The sequence below is a fragment of the Benincasa hispida genome, chromosome 3 (assembly GCF_009727055.1).
Source record: "Benincasa hispida cultivar B227 chromosome 3, ASM972705v1, whole genome shotgun sequence".
Taxonomy (NCBI): Eukaryota; Viridiplantae; Streptophyta; class Magnoliopsida; order Cucurbitales; family Cucurbitaceae; genus Benincasa; species Benincasa hispida.
In genome coordinates this window covers 51814-73508 of record NC_052351.1, presented here as the reverse complement: position 1 = coordinate 73508, position 21695 = coordinate 51814, and the positions used below count along the sequence as shown (strand labels likewise).

At 35.5% G+C, this 21695-nt stretch overlaps 3 protein-coding genes across 3 annotated transcripts; all 3 read right to left on the bottom strand.

Moving 5' to 3' along the window:
- Positions 1 to 17: 17 nt before the first annotated feature.
- On the bottom strand, positions 18 to 1225 carry LOC120072994 (protein NRT1/ PTR FAMILY 4.6-like; the record flags this gene model as incomplete). Its single annotated transcript, XM_039025546.1, has 1 exon — positions 18 to 1225. A coding segment is annotated over one exon (927 nt), but the record flags the coding sequence as incomplete, so codon positions are not given.
- LOC120073712 (protein NRT1/ PTR FAMILY 4.6-like) lies at positions 1093 to 2503 on the bottom strand. The gene has a single exon (XM_039026513.1). The coding sequence runs from the start codon at positions 1900 to 1902 to the stop codon at positions 1435 to 1437; it is 468 nt and encodes a 155-aa protein (XP_038882441.1). The 5' UTR covers positions 1903 to 2503; the 3' UTR covers positions 1093 to 1434.
- A 4549-nt stretch (positions 2504 to 7052) lies between these two features.
- LOC120074174 (MACPF domain-containing protein CAD1) lies at positions 7053 to 11844 on the bottom strand. The gene is made up of 6 exons (XM_039027201.1): positions 11389 to 11844; positions 10393 to 10631; positions 9604 to 9799; positions 9241 to 9424; positions 8341 to 8495; positions 7053 to 7903 (listed from the first exon to the last, which is right to left on the bottom strand). Exons 1-6 carry the CDS (start codon positions 11686 to 11688, stop codon positions 7259 to 7261), a joined length of 1719 nt encoding a protein of 572 aa, XP_038883129.1. The 5' UTR covers positions 11689 to 11844; the 3' UTR covers positions 7053 to 7258.
- Between the last annotated feature and the right edge of the window lie 9851 nt (positions 11845 to 21695).

Genomic DNA, 21695 nt, shown 5'->3' with positions numbered 1-21695 from the left:
AAAAAAAAAAAAAAAAAACCATTTTTCTTACTATAAAAAATCAGTTTAATCTTAATAAACAATATGAATTGATTTGAGTAATTAAAAAGTATATTTAAAAGTGAGTTTAAATTTTAACAGTTTTAAAATCAGTTATCAAGAAAAGGCTCGTGATCGAAGCTAATAAACCAATTAATGTTCACTTAAAAAAAGAAAAAGAAGAAAGAAAACCAATTAATGTTAATTGATGATCCATAATTCAAAGTTTCGAACCCTTAGGCATAAGTTAATAACGAACAATTGGAAATTTTTTTTCCTCTCATGGCGTCCTACTGTCATCAATGGAATTGGAGATGGTGGGTTTATGGTTTCTGTACTTGTATTTCTTGGCAACAAATACGTAGATAAAGAAGTTGATCAAGCTCAAGATTGAAAGCGTCCAGTAGAAGAGGTTCAAATGGTTCCGATTAATGTTGTTTCCCATCAACCAACCTCCATTTCTCGTAATTCCTTCCGTAGCACTGTTCACAATCTTCACAATTATGGTGCTCAAGAAGTATCCCAACGCCATCGAACTCCAAAGGAAGCAAGTAGATACAGATTTCAAGGCTTTCGGCGCCTCGGAGTAGAAGAATTCGAGAAGTCCTACATACGTAAACAGATCTGCGATTCCGAATATGAAGAATTGAAACGATAGCCAGAATGTGCTGATTGGTAATGGCTGCAAAACAGGGGTTGCGTCCAGCATGTTGTGATCTCTCGCAACGCCTTTGCGCTTCACTTCCACTAGTGCCGCTACGGCCATGGAGATGCTGGACAGAACCAATCCAACACCTACTCGTTGCAAGTGGGTGATTCCTGTGGGGATGCCTGTGAGCTTTCGAGCAAAGGGGACGAAAATCTTGTCGTAGATCGGGACTATGAGGATGATGAAGGAGACCGGGATGATGGGGAGTGAAGCCGGAGGGATGTTGAAAGAGTTGGTGAGTTTTGTGTCCATGGTGAGGCCCTGTTGGATGGAGAAGGTTTGGAGCTGAGCCAAGCAAAGGGTCATTATGATTGTGCAACAGAAAATCGGCACCATGCTTAGAATTATTTTTGCGTTCTCTACTTGGGTAACTGTGCATAGTTTCCATGGACTCGAAGCTTCGGGTTTTTCAACTTGCCTAGAAGGTGTTTGTTGAATTGCCGCCTTGTCTAAAAACCTGTATAAGTATACATATTTTAATACTATTATTGGACTGCGAAAGCAGAAAATTTATGTAAGGTTTTATGTATAAAACCTGTAAATGTTTCTATGAGGCAAGAAGTCTTCTTCAACAGCAGCCTCCTTGTCTCTTTCAATCTCATAAAGATATGCAGAATCTTCGGGAAGAATAAGTTTTCTATTACGGATGGCTGCAACATATACCTGAAAAGAACATTCATTTGGACATAAGTAATGATATATTTGCCTCAAAAGACTCTTGATTTTGCTTGTTGGTATGTACATACTTGTAGAATTTGGAGGATTGTACTAGACCCAGAAACAATATGCATTCGGTACAGTGGCAATCCGGCAGCAAAGATGACTATACTAAAGAACATGGCTGCAGAAGATACCCCTAAACCCCAGTCCCAACCTTTGTAGTCCTGAATCCAAACAATTAGAGTTAAACTAGCAGCACCGCCGACACAAACTCCTAGCAAGAGTTTGTTGAAGAAGCTGGACATTTGCATCGCCTCTTTGGGGTCTTTTTCATCAAATTGATCAGCACCATGTGACGGTAATGCAGCCTTAATACCTGCAGTACCAATTGCCAATATGTAGAGAGCAATATAGAGCAGGGCAGCACTTCTTCCTTCAACTGTCTCACAATGGGATTGTTTATCAAACATATTGCAAGGCGATGGCTTGAGCTTCGGGTAGTGAGCTTGTATCATGAGCAATATTAGCGCCTGTATTATCAGTTATAGTTTAGAATATATTTGCATGGTAATAGGCTGGGCGGCAAAGTAAAGCTAGTGAAGTTAGACGAACCAGAAACTCAAGGCAGCCAGAAATTATGACAATTTTGACTCTGCCCAAGTATGTGTCTGCGAGAATAGCCATCAAAATAGAGAGAATATAACCAGTGCCCATGTAATTCGTCAACTGATTGGCTGCATCGGCTAGTTCAAAGTGCATCACAGAATTGAAATACGTAATCAAGTTTACTGCAAGCGCAAAGTTTGCCATATTCTCGAAACCAAATGCAACTGCAACAGAAACCCAAAAGGTAAACAACAGTACTGCATGCGCAAATTAATTCAATCAACTATGTTGTGATTAATGATTAATATTAATATGTTTGTGTAGCCAGCTAAATTGTTTACTCTGGCATCTTTCTTTTTCTTTCCTATAACTCCTTTTATATATGCATATATGTTAGAATATGCTTTTGACGCACTACATTTGAAGAACTTGATGAGCAAAACATTTTTGTACCTAGTATGAGCAAAGAAGATTTAGTTCCTCCATGCTTGTGTTTGTAAGCCAGTCTTCCCTTCCAGTCCACTTTTCCTTCAACTACCTCCAGCTTCTCCTGCATATAGAAAAATAAACTAATTAAAAGCTAAACCATTGCATTTCTCGTTTCTAAATTTTAAGGAACGTTTCTAATAAATGGACCAAATTTGAGAAACTACAAAAGTAGTATCTCCTTGTTTCGTTTTTTGTATTCTTTTTTGTTATATATGGTCATTTTTTATTGCCTTGTTGGTTGTAGGGAGTGTGCATGATTCGATGTCTTGAGTTCAAATCTCACTTAAAACAACAAACATATTTCTTATTATTTTATTATTTTTCATTCATATATTACTTTAATTTTTTATTTCAAACTTTTTCTAATACTATTATATTAGTTTTGAATATTAAACGGGTACTTTTATATTATTTTAAATTCGAATTTAAAATTTTAGATTATGTATATTTATATATTATTTTATTTTAAAATTTAAAATTTTTCAATATGTATATTTATATAATATTGTAATCTTGAAATTTGAAAATTAGTTTTTAGTACACTTACAATAGTAGAATTTTGCAAGAAATAAATTTTGTTCACAGCCCCCACTTTAATATTCTACAACCATGCAATTTCCCAAAAAAAGAAAAAAAAAAAAAAAACAGTACAATATGGTTGGATCTAAATCAACATTATTGAAGACGAACGACTAGAGTAACAATTGACATTGCAAATAAAATTTGAACAATGTTTAAAGGATCAAAACAATTGTATTATTGTTATTAATATTACAATGAGACTTATTTGTATTAGATTATGTAAGCATCTGATATGCATGTTACATATTATATAACTAAATTATATTTAAACTATGAAACGAGAAAAATTAAAATAGTAAGAAGAAAATATACCAAAAATGAGAAATACTTATTAAACAAAGTTTATGCTTATGTTTATTTTTCACCAAGAAAACAAAAACATAAATAGTTATCTAATATAGTCGGTCCCGTTTTATAACCATTTTGTTTTATATTTTTAGTTTTTGAAAATTAAGCCTACAAAAAATACCTCTAGCACCTCAAAATTTCTTTGTTATCTACTTTTTACCCATGTTTTAAAAAACCAAGCCAAAATTTAAAAACTAAAAGTAATAGTTTTTAAAAACTTGTTTTGGTTCTTTAAATTCGACTAAAAACGAAATAATTACAAATAGGACTTTTATGTTTCTAGTTCTTATAAACAAGAAAGATGAAACAAGACTGTTACGAAACTGGTAGGTTTAACTGAATTAAAAGAAGTGAAATGAAGATGAAAAACATCAAAACACATACCATATATTTAGGAAGTGGGCTAGGGAGATCTTCCAATGTGGTATGTGGTGGGAAAAAGTATAGTTTATAATGATTGGAAAGGTAAGATTGAACATAATGTGTATATATAAGGGTTTCTTGAATGCATGGGAAAGAAAAGAGTGTCACATCTGATAGTTATTCAGTTGATGACACACATGGATGCATAAAACCAAATCGATAATAACAACTGGATCCACCATCAAGTTTTTGCTTTGCTTGTAGCCTGTATTGTAGGTACAAAACAAAGTAACAAATGCAAAATTACAAGCAGAATCAATCTCTTAATGCTCCAAAAAGCTTCCATCATCAGCTTTTGGTTTTGACTAAGTCTTAAGAAACTTCCTCTTCGGAGAGCCCAAGTTGTAATTTGTTGGATTGTATAAACTATTTAGCCGGACCAAAGTTCCATATGAGACTCAGAATAATTACGTCATTAAAAATGGAATAATATTTTTGGTGTGTTAGGAAAGGAGAACACTAAACCAATAATCATGATCTCAGATGCTTTGCCTAAATGATTGGAGTGCTTAATTATTAAATAAATATATGCTTTAGCTTTCAAGCAGGCCATGTAGTTTCACTTTTCTATGCTCTATATACAACATCGATTATGTGTCGTTTTCAATTCAAAAGCTGTTTAATTATATTGTCCTTTTTTTTCTACATGAAAATAAGGCGATTTTCATAAACTATCGATGTGTGTTTACATGTATAAGAATAAATATCATTTTGATGAGTGAGACTTTAGATAAATTTTCATTGTATGCGTGTTTACTAACCATGAAGGAATCAGGTAGAAGTAAAACAAAAAAATCGAAAAACTGAAAAACTAAACCAATCCAATTTGATCTAATGGATTAGTTTGGTTTTTTAGTCTAAAATGGAACATATTGATTTGTATTTGGAGAAAACAAAAAAGTATTGGTTCGGATTGGTTTTTTTTTTTTTTTTCTTCTAAAAAACCAATCAAAACCAAATCAAACCGAGAGTATATATAAAAACAAACTTTAACGTTAAGTATCTTTTAGTATTTTAATTATTATGGTGCATATATATTTGTTGTTTAGAAAAAAAAACCACTTATTATAGCGCTTGTATGTTTTTTTATTTGAAAGAGTGTCATTAAGAAACAAAAATATCATATTTCAATCTATTAAAAAAAAGTCCAAAACAAAAGTGGAAATCAAAATAAAAGTTTGGAAGAAAAAAAGAAAATATTAAAAACCGAAAACCAAATGTCAATTGAGCTATGCTCTTTTTGGCTTTGACAAATATGTTAACTTTAACAAAATAAATAAGTAAATAAAAATTTCATTAAATTTTTCATCCATATATCTTGAAAACATAGTCACATTTGTGCCTTTCTTGAATGAAAATTAATGTTGTTACTAAATAAAAGACAATTTCTACTGAACAGTATTGAAGAAATAACATTCTTATTCATTTTGTTTTTGTTGATTTTCACTAGGATTTTGAGTTAAGTGGATAATTATAGCAGGTTGATGAGATGGGAAAGAAGATTAAGAAGGAAATTGAAAGGTTTTCATCTTTAATGGGAAGAAGACTCATTTTGAATCTAGTTGAGACCTTAAATACAATAATGTCACAAAGCAGCCTATTTGCCTTAAAGTTTTGATAAGGTGTCCTAGAAAATGTCCATTTTCTCCATATTATTTTCAAGAAGAACAAAATATAGAGTTTTTTAGGTTCGAATTGATGTAAGATGTCGGACGAAATTAGAGAAATATAAAATTAAAAAAAAATGTTTGAGAGTGGTTAACATGAGAAAGAAAGAGCAAATGTTTTAAAAAGTTATAATGTTACGAAATAAGGAATGAGAATAAGATTGATCACTATTTTAGGGATTCTGAAATCATAATGAGATTCTCAAATTTAAGATGAATCTTACATTTTATTCTCATCTATCATCAATAAAAATAAATTGGATCTCACAATTTTTAATCTATTCTCATTGCAAATCGGTAATAGTGATTCTTAGGTAATTGAATTTCAAAGTCTTACAATACTAAATTCTGAAAACTATAATAAAGAGAATCAGCCCGCTATTTTTTTTTTTATTATTATTATTTTTTAAGTTTCTTAAATCAAAGCGAAGATTTTTTTTTAAACTAAAAATTTGATTTTTTTTAGAGAGAGAAGTATAATAAAGAAATTACAAGGAAACAAGCACCCAATTTTAAAAACCGAAAATTAAAAACAAAACTGTTATTAAACATAGTATTACATCTAAAGTTTTTTGGAAATTGAAGAACCACTTCCAAGCATATAACAGAATATCATTTTATTAATTATTATTATTATTTGGATAATATATAGGGTGGAAGGATAATAGAAGTTTTTGTACGGATGACCTCTTCACTAGTGTCTTCATGATTGATGATTCACCCTTCACAAGGGTATGAAATCTAACATTTTGCTTACGTCAAATCCCACTTTCGCATTTTTACAACTTATTGCATTAGGGATGGTATTTGTAACCCTAACGCGATTGCGATAACCATACATGATATTCATGTATCCTCTAACGCGATTACCAGAATAGCCCTTACCTCATTTTTATTATTAGGACTTCTATTGGTAAAACTAAATCACGATCGCCCCTATCGTAATCTCATTTTTATTTTTACGATTACTAAATCATGATCGCCTCTATCGTAATCTCATTTTTATTTTTACGATTTTTGTGGGTAAAATTAAGTCGCGATCGCGTTAAGGCTATGATAAATATGGTCATCCCTATCGCAATAAGTGGTAGAAAAGCTCATGAAGGCTGGGATCCCTTGTGACAGGTCGATCATCAATCATGGAAGCTCCTCAACAAGTCACCATAAAAAGTTCTCAGAATATTACATGATAGTTCAAGTTTTATATTAGTTCAATTATGGTCACTGTCATGACAAAAAATTTCTCAAGAGGTCACCCGTACAAATTTCTCGGAATAGTACATGATAGTTCAAGTTTTATATTAGTTTAGTTAGGGTCAATTTGTCGTCGTCGTCTTTTTTTTTTTTTTTTTTTTGACGGGAATATTTAAAAACAGGATGATATAATATGGCAATATCCTTATTCCAAAGTGGTTAAGGAGTAGGGATAGATTATCTTGGAGGTTGCTGCAGCCCTTCCAAGTTCTAACAGCAAATCTACGTTTTGAGTGGAAATTGAAAAGGGTGGTTCTAGTCCTATTTGTAATTGTCATTTTGCAGCAAAGCCTTTGTCGTCTAACAATAATGAAAACTATGATGAATACAACAACATGACTATAATTAAATGATTGTGACAATCAACATAACAAAAAAATGGCTAGAAACTAAACTGGTAAGATGTACAATGTAGGATGAGAAGGAAAAAGAAAACATGAATTCTGTGCAAAAAATGCTCTTCTGTTTATAGTTTGTAAAGTGAAACCCGACCAAGGACCGATCAGTAGTTCAGCAATGAGTACTTGATGCGTAATACTATTCGTCCCTTGTCGACACCGAGTTTTGCCCCCGTAACCAACCAATGACCTGGAATATCCTGGGGTCCCTTGGACATTTCTGTCAAGTCAACTATTTTTGCGAGTTTTCCAGCATTGGTTGAACTGTCTTCCTTCTTATCTTCAGAAATTCTTGTCTTGGAAGATGATGAGGCACCATCAGATCTCAATGGAGTAGCGGGAGTGGAGGGGCTATGATCCCAGACTGATCGTCGAATCGTGCAGCCAGGCACCTTTGAGAAGAGAAGTTTTAAATATAGTACGTTTTTGGCACCGAAGTCCCAAACACCAAGCTGCGCTCCAGTCACGATGTGAACACCAGATAAGTCTCCAATATTGGCTTCAGTGTACTCGATGGGTGCCGTGCTTACATGTGAGAAGTTCTTCCACTTGATGGGCTCAAACCACCTGCTGTCCTGCTCCTCAGGGCCATGCCATTTTGGGGCACCTATGGCTACATGCGAGTCCCAATGGGGTTGCAGAATTTTTGGTAGAGACACCAGATGTTGAAGATGGATAGCAAGTCGATTCTGCTTACAGCCTTCAAGGTTGAGCCTAAGACCAGTTACAGGTTTACGGCCAACTGTAATCTGCAATAACATGACATGATTGATAAGAGACTAGAGAGTGAAATAGAGTGTTATGTTCTTCATATCATCTGAATTGATAAGATACAGCCCTTTTCCGAAGAAGATTACTTTCCGTTAGTGTCAGCAATACAAAAGTTTAATACAAAAATGGGAAACAAACAAATACTCCCAAAGACTAAGACAAAAGGCATATAATTCAGTGGAAAGGACCCGTCTGCAAGACTGCATAAGAGGAAGCATCTTCCAATTACAAAAATACAACCATATGCAGAACACTATCTGTAAGTTTTGATTTCGCTACACCACTGTCTGTATTACTATGGAAGCAGCTTAAACCCGAATAGTGCAACTATTATAATCTACTTCATTAGCAGAACCATCAGATTTGACAAGGAAAACTCAGTTCGAAGCCAGTTGGCTATGGAGATGAAGAATACCTGATCGGGGCTAATATAAAGCTTTGGACCCATCAAGCTGAACTGAAGTGAAGGACACAAGGGCTCTTTTCTTTGCAGGTTAGTTTGTTCAGGAGCCCATGCTCTACCAATTTGAAAATCCAAAAAATACTGCAGATCCTCGATCGGGGGCTTGTCTGTGAGAATAACAATGACTCCGCAATTTAACTAAAATATTGGAAAGAAAACCAACGTCCTTATATCAAGCAACATTAACTAATGCCTATAAAATGCACTTTGTTGGATAAAAACTATATAATCTTCAGAAGCGTGAAGCAATATGTTTTAGCAGGAAGTACAGAAACCAAGTTCAGAGCCATGGTTCAAAGGGATCTGTGAACATTTTAGGCAACCCTCTCAAGGAACATAAAGTTCAAGAGGAGACTCTCATTGGTAACTAACGGTGTTCAAAATTGAGAAAAATGCCTACAAGATGCACAATAAGCAAAGATCATACTGTTTGCAGTGTTATAGATTGATGGAATGAACTGCATTAGAAAAATTATTATTTTGCCACCATGACTTCTTTTTCTACAAATGTTAAAAGAGCACGAGGGAATTAATAAATTTGACCCATTTTTTAGCACCTAAAAATCACTTGAAATTTCTACATTCTTAAGTTCAAAAGGTGGTTAATGACTACTGCACAACTTATAGCAGATTAATACAGATCCAAATTTGTTTTTAAATTTAATTACAAGAGCGCAATGAAATTGGTACAGCTCATGAGCAGGACAAGTCATCCCCCCAACAAGAAAGGAAAAAAATATATATAAATTAGTTTGTCACCATTAAAACATATTTTTAGGTCCATAACTACTTTATATGTTATGACTAATATAAGTGTTCAGCAAAGAAAAATACTAATAGAAATGTACTTACATTCCAAATATAGGTCAATAGCACGGGCTAAATGCTTAACACCAGGCACTCCTTCAAGCATGGAGACGATGGGGGTAAATGTCATGTTGATCACATCTGGGGCTGACTTTACAGTCTTTGCCCACTGGGCATGACTCTGAACAAGATCATCACCACCTCTTCTCCTAAAAATTACAGTAACATCCTGCAAGAAACTGGGATCATGAGTATTTACATTTTGAGACTCAAGCTAATAGAAGCATAATATCCCATATGCTTACAAAACCAGGCGAAAAAAGACTTGACGGTTTGCAATGACAACTACTTGAGATCCTCAAGATATACACTGCAACTGAACAGTGAACTTGCTTGTTGTCTACTCACCTTATCCTTGTAACTCAAGGGGCTAGCAGTTGACTGACTTTTCGAGTCAAGAAATCGCTGTTCTCCAACCTCTTTCACATAGTGCTCAATCTCCAACTCTGACAAGGGAGATGACTGGTGTTGCCTGATATATACCACATCTCTTCCACCAATAGTTGCCGATGTAATGATATGCGTACCAAAATTTTCAATAAAACTGATGAAGCAAAAGAAGTCCCAGTTACAAATTATTATCAACCCACTTGCAAGCTCATATGCAGGACAGTGACCAACTGGCCTCATTCTCACCCTAACCTCTATAACTTACAGGGTAATTGTCTAAATTACAATGTGTTTGCCAAGACTACATGATACTAAGTTGCCTTTATAATAGAGAAGGGGCAAAGATGCACACTATAAACACTTCAAAGCATTGGATTATCTACTTATCAATATAAGAGTTGTTTCTAAACCTGTTGTGTTGGCCACAACACCTTATGCTTCAGGAACAGTGATCTAACATGATTTCAAAGCATGAACAAGGTCCTTGATGAAAGTCTCCACATCCTGTTTCCAGTTATAAGATCATTTTTCCACAGGCAAGGCAGCCCTACTCCATATGAGGAGAGTATTAATGCATATTATTTATGTCAGGCATGACACATTATCTCATGACTCAAAATATTAAAGGAGTTATGTAGACTATATATTTATCGGGAAGATGAAGTGATGTACTTCAAATTTAATTCCTCCCATGAAATGAACTTTGAGCAAAGCACATCAAACCACAGACAACAATATATAGCTTACCTAGCCAAGGACACAGGATCCCATGTGTAAGGCACAGCGCGCTTGATGTCCTCACATAAGACTAAGTTTGAGTTTTTCAATGCAACCTTAAAGAGAGGAATATAGTATCCAATCATAGCAAGTGATTTTGTAGCTGCGGCATCGACTTGCCAAGAACCACTGAAATTGAACATGGCATTAAAGCTTCCAAGAGGGATGTTTCCAGATATATCCGATTTCTGATTGAAGTATTCTGCCATCTGAAATTCCATGAATCAATGGGACATATTGAGCATTTAAACTTAACCGACAAAAAGTCCTCAATTTAAATAGAGTTCCTAATGAACCAGATTGATTTTAATTATCTAGTTAAAATTAAAAATCAAATGCAAACCAGAAAGCTTCATCCAAAAATAAATCAATGACTTGTGGCCACAACTTTTACAACTCAGAAGTCTGTAAAATGCACTGACATTATTCACATAGCTGCTTGAATTAGGGTTTGAACCTTTAACTTCATTTCAAGCTTGTCTCGGACCTGATTTGTTCTCTTTTACTGTATCCACAATTGGGCCAATGATCAAGTTGCAAACTTACAGCTATTTCAAAATAACTTTCGTACTGTAATGCAATAGTTCTAACTTAGTGTATGCTTTAGTAAGCTCTATAAGGGCAGGCAACAAGCTCAAGAAAGGAAATGACATAAAAATTAATTAGACAGAATAGCAATCTAAGAACTTAGACTCACATAAGAACACCTGGAATCAGACCACAGCAGTAAAGGTATCAAAAACATATATGTACAGGGAGAAAACAATAGCAGTAGAGATCAGAAAGTCTAAAAAGAATAGTGCCTAGATAGTAATGATTCAAGTATCAGATGTAAGCAAGCAGAAGAGAGGGAGAACAAAATTGAATCAGTAAGCATTTAGGAAGGGAAATACAACAAGGGACAAGAAAGGGTTGAAGATAAGCAAAAAAAACAAGGCCGAATAGAAAGAAGAACTCGAAATTCACCTTGTGAAAGCTGCATACAGGGACGTTTTCGGTTGCCCTGGAATCTGAAGAACACTGAACATCATCAGGCACATTGGGAACCACAACCCCATCAGACAAAACAAGATCCCTGGTACGGGCATCATCGAGGTGAACCAGCCTCGACCCAGGTGTTCCCTTGCAGTAAAGAAGACGAATATCAGCGGTGACATCAAAACCACGCCCTAAAGCTCCGATGGAATTGCAAAGTGTAGTGGTCAAAGCGTCCATGTTTGAAGTAGCTATGGCGGCGGCGGTTTGAGTAGTGCGAGGATCTTTCATTTCTGAAGGAGAAGAAGAAGATGGGAAAGAGAAGAAGAGCAAAAAGTAAGTTGGCTTTGAATGGAAGAATTCATTACTCCATTGGAAGTTCAGAAAAGAAGAGAAAAAGAGGTTGGATTTTGATTTGGGTTTGTTTATTTAACCCATTTTGTATTGGTAAATTTGTAAAAGAAAGATTAAATTATATGGTAGTGGTGGGACAGGTTGGACTTTGTCATGGTTGATGTGATTGAGTTTGGGTTGTTCTTGTTATTGTTCAAACCAAAGGCATATAATTTTGACTCTTAATTATTTCAAAAAGAAACAAAAACAAACAACGCGTTTTTGTGTGTTGTGCCAATTACAGCAGAATTGAATATGGAGGATTCTGGGTTGACTCTCTTTCCTCCTCTACAACTTTTTTTTTTTTTTTCTTTTTTCCCTTTCATTTTCCAATTTATTTTGGTTTCAATATATCACGTGACATTAATTTTCTGAAATCTTTTTGCCTTCTAACATATAATAAGATTACACCCACCCTTTGATCAAAATCATATTTGTGACATAATCATTACATTCATTTATTACTTATTATTATTATATTTTATGTTGCCCTTTGTACTTTAGTTAAGATTCAAATCTAGAATTTAAAAAGCTAGTTTAGTGTTCACACACAATTTAGAAAGAAAATTCATCTTGTCCATAAGTTATGTTTGTTGAAAAGGTAGAAAAGAGTTGGCAAAAATAGAAAAATAAGATAAACTATTTATAAAAAGTAACAAAATTTATTATTTTTTTTTTTTTATAAAGATTGATATGACTTTTTTTTTTTGTTATTGTTTAATGAGAAATTTTGGACCAATCACAAGTTGCCACGTCATTTACTAAATTAATGATGAAATTCAAAATCTTTAAAATTTAGGCTCAATTAGGAATTGACATATGTCCTAAATTGAAGTTGAAGACAAATTTTGATATGCCACATGTTTTATCATGACCGTTGAATCAAATAAGATTAATTTGACCCAATTTGATATTATTATTTGGGTCAAAGTCCAACTAAGCCCAAAAATAGTTTGAATTTGATCCAAATGTTAAATCAGGCTTAAATCCGATTAATTGAGTCGCCAGACCCATGAACCAACTAAATCCAAGTCTAACTAATTGGGCCCAAAGGCCAGATCCATGGATCAACCGAGCCCGAGCCCACCTGTGAACTCTATAAATAGAGAAACTCTCCTCATTTAGAGAGGTCAGCAATTCTATATTCTAGAGAGCTTATAGGAATTCTCTACAATCAGAAGACTCGTGAAGCTGATCACACCTAAAGATTGAAGTCCTTTGAAATACAAACATTCTGAAGACTGAAGTCATTTGAAGATACAAGCTTCTCGAAGATACAAGCCTTCAGCCTTTGAAGATACAAGCAATTCTACATTTAGAGAGCCTAAAGAGAATTCATCAACCAGTAGAAGAAGACTCCAAAGACTCCTGAAGCTGCACTCCTAGAAGACAGAAAACCCTTGAAGACACAAACACTTGGGACCCTTGAAGACACAAACACTCTTCCAAGACTTCTACTTCAAGAACGTTCGGTGTTTTTCTTCTTCAAGTCAAGCACATCCACCCTACCAAGAGAGAATCAGAAGATCAAGTTCTAGAGATCAAACCACATCACATCAAACCAACCTCAACATCAACATCAACTCATGTTCAAGTTCCACGAAATAAATTTCGCTTGAAATCTTGTGCGAATAGTTATTTCTGTAAATAGTTTGACATTTTTTCTATCTGTGAAAATGTTTTCAGTTTTCTTTATTTTAGACTGATTTAAGTTTTTTTTCAATTACTTTAAATATGAGAAGTATTTTGAAAGGTATTTTGAAAGGTGTTTTAATTTATTGGCGGCATGTTCATGCCTTTTAAAACAGTCGTGCCTGGAGGATTAAAAGTAGTGTTTAAAGAATTAGTAGTATTTGGTTGACCTCTAGAGCACTTCAAGGATATTGAGTTAGCACATACAACTTTGATATCAAAATGTATTAGCTAAATCTCCTTAACAAGCATGGTAGCTTGAGCTACATGATTCAGATTCTTCTTCATATGCACAAACGAAATTTTCACAAAACAATTCTCAAAATTCTTCAGTCAAGCACGGGACTTTACAAAGAGAGGTTTTAGCACCATTCAATAAATCAGTCACTTCAAAACAGTTTGATTCAACAATAATTTTCAAAAGGAAGATCAAAATCAAAATCTAAACCATCCATGGTCAAAGGCTGACACAATTGTATTCGATTGGCATTTTAAACCATTGTAAAATGTATTTTCTGATCAATTATATTTGTTTTTTTTTTAATTTTTATAATCAAAGGAGGTTGTAACATTTCAAAAATCTTTTTATTATATTTTCAATGTTGTTTCACTTAAAAACCTTTTTTTCTTAAGAAAAACTATTTTTTTAAAGTCAACTTGAAAGTCAAAGGTCATCTTTATAATGTTTTATATATTTAATTGTATAAATATATATGGTTGCTATTCGCACGAGATTTCAAGAGAAATTTATTTCATGGAACTTGAACTTTGTATTTGTATTAATTTTATGGAAAGTGGGTACAATCTCTAATATATAGTATTTTGATGCTTTCAAAATAAAGCATAAACTTTAAGTTGGATCTTCTTGAACGATTGGCCTTTGGGCTTGTTGATCTTCTTGGGTGATCGGCCGCCTTTGGGCTTGTTGATCTTCTTATGTGATCGGCCTTTGGGCTTGTTGATATCGGCCTTTGGGATTTTTGGGCTTGTTGATCTTCTGAGCCTTTGGGCTTGTTGATCTTCTTAGGTGATCGGCCTTTGGGCTTGTTGTGATCGGTCTTTAGGCTTGTTGATCTTCTTAGGTGATCGGCCTTTGGGCTTGTTGATCTTCTTAGGTGATCAAACTTTGAACTTGTTGATCTTCTTGGGTGATCGGCCTTTGGGCTTGTTGATCTTCTTGGGTGATTGACCTTTGGGTTTGTTGATCTTCTGATCAGCCTTTGGGCTTGTTGATCTTCTTGGGTGATCGGTATTTGGACTTGTTGATCTTTTTGGATGATTAGTGTTCGCACGAGGCTTCCAGAGAAACTTGTTTCGTGGAGCTGAACTTGAGTTGGTGTTGATGTTGATTTGATGCGATGTGGTTCGATCTCTAGTATTTGATCCTCTAATTCTCTCTCGATTGAATGTGTACGCTTGATGTATAGAAGCGGGGTGTGTGGATGTTCTTGAGCTTCGAGTCTTAGGAGAATGCTTGTATCTTCAAAGGACTTCAGTCTTCAAGCATGTTCAGAATGCTTATCTTTTTCAGCCTTCAGAATGTTTGTATCTTCAAAGGACTTCGGTCTTCAGAATGCTTGTATCTTCAAAGGACTTCGGTCTTCAGAATGCTTGCATCTCCAAAGGGAAGGAATCTTCTGATGGTAGAGAATTCTCTCTAAGCTCTCTAGAGTGTAGAATTGCTGACCCCTCCAAATGAGGAGAGTTTCTCTATTTATAGAGTTCACAGGTGGGCTTGGTTGATCCATGGGTCTGGCCTTTGAGCCCAATTAATCGGATTTAGGCCTGATTTGACATTTGGGTCAATTCAGCCTATTTTTTAGCTTAGTTAGACTTTGACCCAAATAATAATATCAAATTGGGTCAAATTAATCTTATCTATTAACTGTCATGATAAAACCACGTGGCGCCATCTTTAGTTTGTCTTCAACTTCAATTCAAGACATATGTCAACTCCTAATTGAGCCCAAATTTAATAATTTGGAATTTCTGTCATTAATGTAGTAAATGACGTGGCAACTTGTGATTGGTCCAAAATTTCTCATTCCTCTTTCGATATTTATGCACATATATGGGTGGATAAATCTTGAAAAATATAAAGTTGGAATCAAAATCCAAATATATTTGTTATTGAATTTGACTCAATTGATGTGTCATTCAAACTATGAATTTAGTACCTAAATTCAACTTGAATTTGGGATAAAATTTGGAATATCGCCAAATTTATGAAAAATTTTGAGCTTTGTCCCAATTTTTTTTTTATTCGTAATTTATTTTGATCGAAGATAAAAACTCAATAGGATACTTGAATTTGGAATATGGCCAAATTTTAATTTGGGATGAATTTTAGATCTTTCCCACAACTTGATTTGGAAATAAAGATAAGAACTTAAATTTAGATGAATTTGATATAAAATTTGGAAGATGCCCAAATTTTAATTTGAGATTTTATCCTTAATAATTTGGCTCGAGGATAAAAGTCTGGTGATTTTGTGATTTAAATTTGGGATAAAATTTGGAATATGCCCAAATTTTAGTTTGATATTTTATCATTAATAATTTGGCTTGACGATAAAAACATGATGATTTAGATTTGGGATAAAATTTGGAATATGCCCAAATTTTAATTTGAGATTTTATTTACAATTTAATCTCAATGTAGAACAATTTGGTTTCGAATAAAATTTGGAATATGACCAAGTTTTAATTTGTGATTTTATCCACAATTTAAATTTGATTGAATAAAATTTGGAATATGTCCAAATCTTAATTGAAGATAAATTAAGTGACAAAATCTAATAAAATCAAATTAGATAGGGAATTTGTTTAATTTAATTTTTTTAATTTGAAATTAGGATATAATCAAATTAGCAAATCTAATAAAAAATTTGATATTTTGAATCAAATCTTTATTTGATTTGAATTTTCTAATTTATTATGGAACTTAGAAACCTCTATAAATAAGACCCAAAACCTCTTTATTATCTTCATCCCCTCCTCTTCTTCTACGCTTTCCTTTCTCTCATTTTCCTCTTCTTCTTTCAATTTTTTTCTTTCTTCCCTTTTTTTTTTTTAAAGAAAATTTCATACTTTTTTTCTTTTTTTTTTCTTTTTTCTTTTTTTTCTTCTTCTTGTTTTTTTTTTCTTTTTACTTGCCCCTTACTTTTTTTTTTTTTGCGTAGGTTTACTAACTTGTCCCCCTTACTCTTTTGTAGGAGTTAAAGCGCAACTCAAGAGAGTACAAACGCTTCTTTTGTAGGATGACCTTAGTATGATCTATCTACTGTATGCCTGTTCGTGCCTCTTGATCGTCATGGGGGGACCTGCAAAGGCTTATGACCTCCTCATTCGATCACCGACTATCTTGCAGTGTCGTTCGTGCATCTTAATCGTCATGGGAGGGCCCTGCAAGGCTTACAACTCTCCCATGCTTTCACCTTAAGGAGGATCCTGATAAGGTCTACCTTGTAGCACCGTTCGCATATCCTGATCGTCATGGGAGGGGCCCCGCAAGAATTACAGCTCTCCCATGCTTTCACCCTAGGGAGGATCCCGATAAGTCTACCTTGTAGCACCATTCACATATCCTGACCGTCGTGGGAGAGGTCCCGCCAAGGCTTACAACTCTCCCATGCTTTCACCCTAGGGAGGATCCCGATAAGGTCTACCTTATTATGTTACTCCTTGATCAAAATTTGAAGAGGAAATATGCCATCGAGTATTGAAGATGAGGTGGATATGCCATCAAACTTTGAAGATGAGAAGAATATGCCATCAAGTTTTTGAGCGGAGTCAGGTTGGCTAGAGTCCATCTCGCGTATAAGGCAGAACCGGACGGACTAGAGTTGTCCTTGCATATGAGGTGGAGCTAAATGGACCAAAGTTATCCTCACATATGAGGTAGAGCTAGGCAAACCAAACTTGATCTCGCATATGAGGTGGAACCACACCCACATTTTTTTAGAGGAAGCGAAGCTACACCAACATTTTGGAGAAGAGGTGAAGTTGTACCAATATTTTGGAGAGGAAACGAAACCGCACCACGACTTTGAAGATTGGAGTGCAAAAGCTGCGTCATCCGTTGGAGATGAAGTGAAAACGCGCCATCAGTTCGAAAGATGAAACGAAGCCATGCCAGACTTGAGATGAAGCGAAGCCGCGCCAATATTTTGGAGAGGAAAAGAAACCCGCAATCACGACTTTTGGGAGATTGAAGACGAAGTCGCGCCCTTAGTTTGGAGATTGAAGCGAAGCCAAGCCACAACTTTGGAGATGAAGTTGAACCACTGCCAAACTTTGAGAGATACAGCGAAAACTGCGCCAACATTTTGGAGATGAAACGGAAGCTGCACTATTCCAGTTTGAGATGAAGCGAAGCCACGCCCACGACTTTGAAGATAAGTAAAGCGCGTCATCAGTTTGGAGAGGAAGTGAACCACACCAGACTTTGGATATGAAGCGAAGCTGCGTCATGATTTTATAGATCGAGTTCATTGAAGATGGGAGTCGAGCCAATGCACACCGACCATGAACTTGAAGATCAAGCGGATCCATGCACACAGACCTTTAAGCTGAAGATGGAGTGGAGTCACCGACCTTGAACTTGAAGAAGAAGCGGAGCCATATACACCGACCTTGGTACTTGAAATGAAAGTGGGGTCGTGCATGCCAATCTTGAACTTGAATATGGAACAGCTTCGATGGAGTCTCTGAAACTTAAAGATGGAGAAGCATCAACGAGACCTTCGCATTTGAGTTTGACAAAGCATCGACAAATCCTCCACATTTTGAGTTTGACGAAGCATTGATGAATCTTCACGTTGAGCTCGACTTCGCGACTTTGAGCGTGAAAATGACATTGCAAAACCTCCAGACTTGAGCATGAAAATGAAGCATCGATGAAGCCTCTAAACTTAAAGATTGAAAAGCATCGACGAAGCCTATGAACTTGAAGATGGAGGAGCATCTAAGTTTGATTTTAAAGAGGAAGCGAAGCGCATTCCAAGTGTATGCCTTTTATTTTACTGTGTTGGCTCCTTACGAGGGATGAACATCTTCAATTCATTGTGTTGCTCCCAATAGGGACGAACATCTTCAATCTGGAGTGTCATTCTTTAACGAGGATGATCAACATCAATCTTGTAGTATCATACTTAGGTGGTTGCGGTACCTTTTCTGATGGACTAAACTTAAATTTCTTTAAGTTTCCTTCGTACCTTTAAAGAAAGGGATCAAATCATGACGTAGTTCAATTTTTTTTTTTTTTTTTTTTAACTGGATTGAACTTGAAGTTTCTTTCAAGCTGCCTACATACCCTTCTTAATGATAGGGATCAAGTCATAATATAGTTCAATTTTTTTTTATCCACGACTGAACTTAAATTTCTTTAAGTTGCCTACGTATCCTTTATAATGACAGGGATCAAGTCGTAATGTAGTTCGTACAAATATATATATTTTTTTGGGGGGTCATTCACATTTTAAACTCATGCGGGCTAGCATCATGCAGTTTAGGCTCTTGCGATGAGGAGCTTCTTCATTTAAACTTCAGCAGCTCTTATTTCATCATGGTTTTGATCACCCTCTTCATTTGTAGGATTCGTCAATACGATGAGTTTTGACTTCACTATCAAGGAACCTTTTATACTTATGTCAATAGAAAATTTCCTCTTCATGCGTGAAGGGACACGACTGTGAATCTTTTCGTTGTTGTTTTCTTCACGAAATGATGTCACCTTCAAGATTTTCATCCTTCCTTTATGTTGATCGCTTGTTGTCTTGAGATGATCAAAAGCAGATGTACTTAGCCTTTTGAAGGCTGAAGTTCGAGTAGAAGTAGTTGTTGGACATTGGTCTTCTTCTCCTACTATGGCCATACTCAATCTTTGAAAGACTGAAGATCAATCACTTGAAGGCTTAATACGATCGAAGATAGAAGTTAGTTGTTGGACATTGGTCTTCTTCTCCTACTGTGGCCATACTCAATCTTTGAAAGACTGAAGATCAAGCACTTGAAGGCTTAATACGATTGAAGATAGAAGTTATTTGCTTCATTTCTTCTGAGTCGTTGACTTCTTCAACAGTTATATAATTGTTGCCGATTTCCACTATGCCAACAATGTGACATGCAATAACTTCTGATACTTTCTCTAGATGATTATTGAGAAAGCTTATTGGGAGAAATTCCGCCGAAGTTGCCAGCCATCAGAATTGAGGAAAGTTCTTGTCTTCTTTCTTAGCAGGCTTAGGCTTTCATGTCGCTCAACTCCATATCATGAGTGCATGTTGCCAACTCTTTAAATGTACGAGATTTTATCTCTTGTAGGATGTACAGAAGCTCCCAATGCGTGCCTTGAGTGAACATCTCTACTGCAGATAATTCAGTGAGTCTATCTTTGTAATCCAGACTCAATGCTCTCCATCGGTTGATGTAATTGATGACTGTCTCTCCCTTCCACTCTTTGGTGTCCGTCGACTCCATCAAGCTAACAGTGCGCCTTATACTGTAGAAGCGGTTCAGAAACTCCCTTTCTAGTTGTTCCCAACTGGCAATCACTTCTGGCCCAAATCAGTATACCAATCAAAAGCATTTCATTTTAAGGTACAGACAAACTGCTTGACTAGTTGGTCTCCTTTAGTTCCTGCATTTTTACAGGTTTCAATGAAGTGTGCAACATGTTGTTTTGGATTGCCCTTTCCATCGAACTATAACTTTGGAGGTTAATACCCAGCTGACATGCTTAGGTTGTCGATTCTCTTGGGGTACGGCTCTAAGTACATAAAGGAGGACTGTGATGTTCTTCCGTACTAAACCTGTATGGAGTTTGTAATCATATTCTGCAGCTGTTGAATTGATAAGGTGGCAACAGAGGTAGATCGTTGTGGCTGGTCTTCCTGCAAGACAGTCTTTCCTTTGTCATTGGCTTTTGTAGTTGGAGATTGACTCGACTCAACAGTTTCTTGAGCCTGTATTTGATCTCTTAAAGTAGCGATTTCATGATCTTGCTCTTCAAAGCCTTCGTTAGGAAATTTATCTTCCTTTCCATCTCTGCCATGGCTGATTCAACAGTTACGTCAGTCACCATGACAGATACTACATCAAAGTACGATTCTTTATCAGATGGATTAGTAGCAGAAACATAGCTGTCGAACAAGGGATTTTCTCTAATAACGATCCCACCTTTAGTAGATTCCATTAGTTTTTCCATGATGATAGAGCTTATGTAAGTATCACTTGCGACGGTAGCTTTGGATACAACTTTCTTTGGTACCATTTGTAGGTTTATTGACTTGGATGACGAGAAAGAGATGAGAGGTAGAGAGGTCTCACTGGACGTGCCAATTTGTTCGCACGAGATTTCAAGAGAAATTTATTTCATGAAACTTAAACTTTGTATTTGTATTAATTTTGTGGAAAGTGAGTACAATTTCTAAAACATAGAATTTTAATGCTTTCAAAATAAACCATAAACTTTAAGCTGGTTGATCTTCTTGAACGATCGACCTTTGGGCTTTTTTATCTTCTTGGGTGATCGGCCATTGGGCTTTTTGATCTTCTTGGGTGAATGACCTTTGGGCTTTAATAACTTGTAGAAATACAAGTTATTGTGACTCAAAAGTTGGAACAATTAGGGTCTTTAATGATAAAATCTCTTCATTTTTAAAGAAAACGCATGGAATTACTTGAACACTATCAAACTCATGCAAACGAATGCTTATTGCTAAAATACTGCGATACTAATGCATGATATTGCAGGATTTCAACAAATATTCTAAGTGTCGCAGGTAATGACAAATGCATGGGCATGCGTCAGAAGGATTTAACGCAAGGAAGATTCATTGATTCAGGTTGTTTGTGTCAAATCACCACTTGCAAGCATGGGCATCTGTAGCTGACGGCGTCTGAAAAGCATCTAAGTGTCAGGCGGCTGACCAGGGTATGGAATTTAATATTGCCCATCTTCAAGTTGGAGAAGACCGACGCCTATAAATAGAAGAAATCCCACCAGGTGAAGGGATCTTTCCTTTTTAGCTCATTATATAATTCTGAAATTGAGACCTTAGAGTTGTGCTGTGGTGGCGAGAAGAACAAGAGGGAAAAGAACCACCACCACCGTTGATCAAGGAGCGAAGAAAGCTGAGCTCGAGAGAGAACTTTCTTCCAATTCTTCCACAAGTGGTTGTACACGAATTAGAATTGAGCCAAAGAGGACA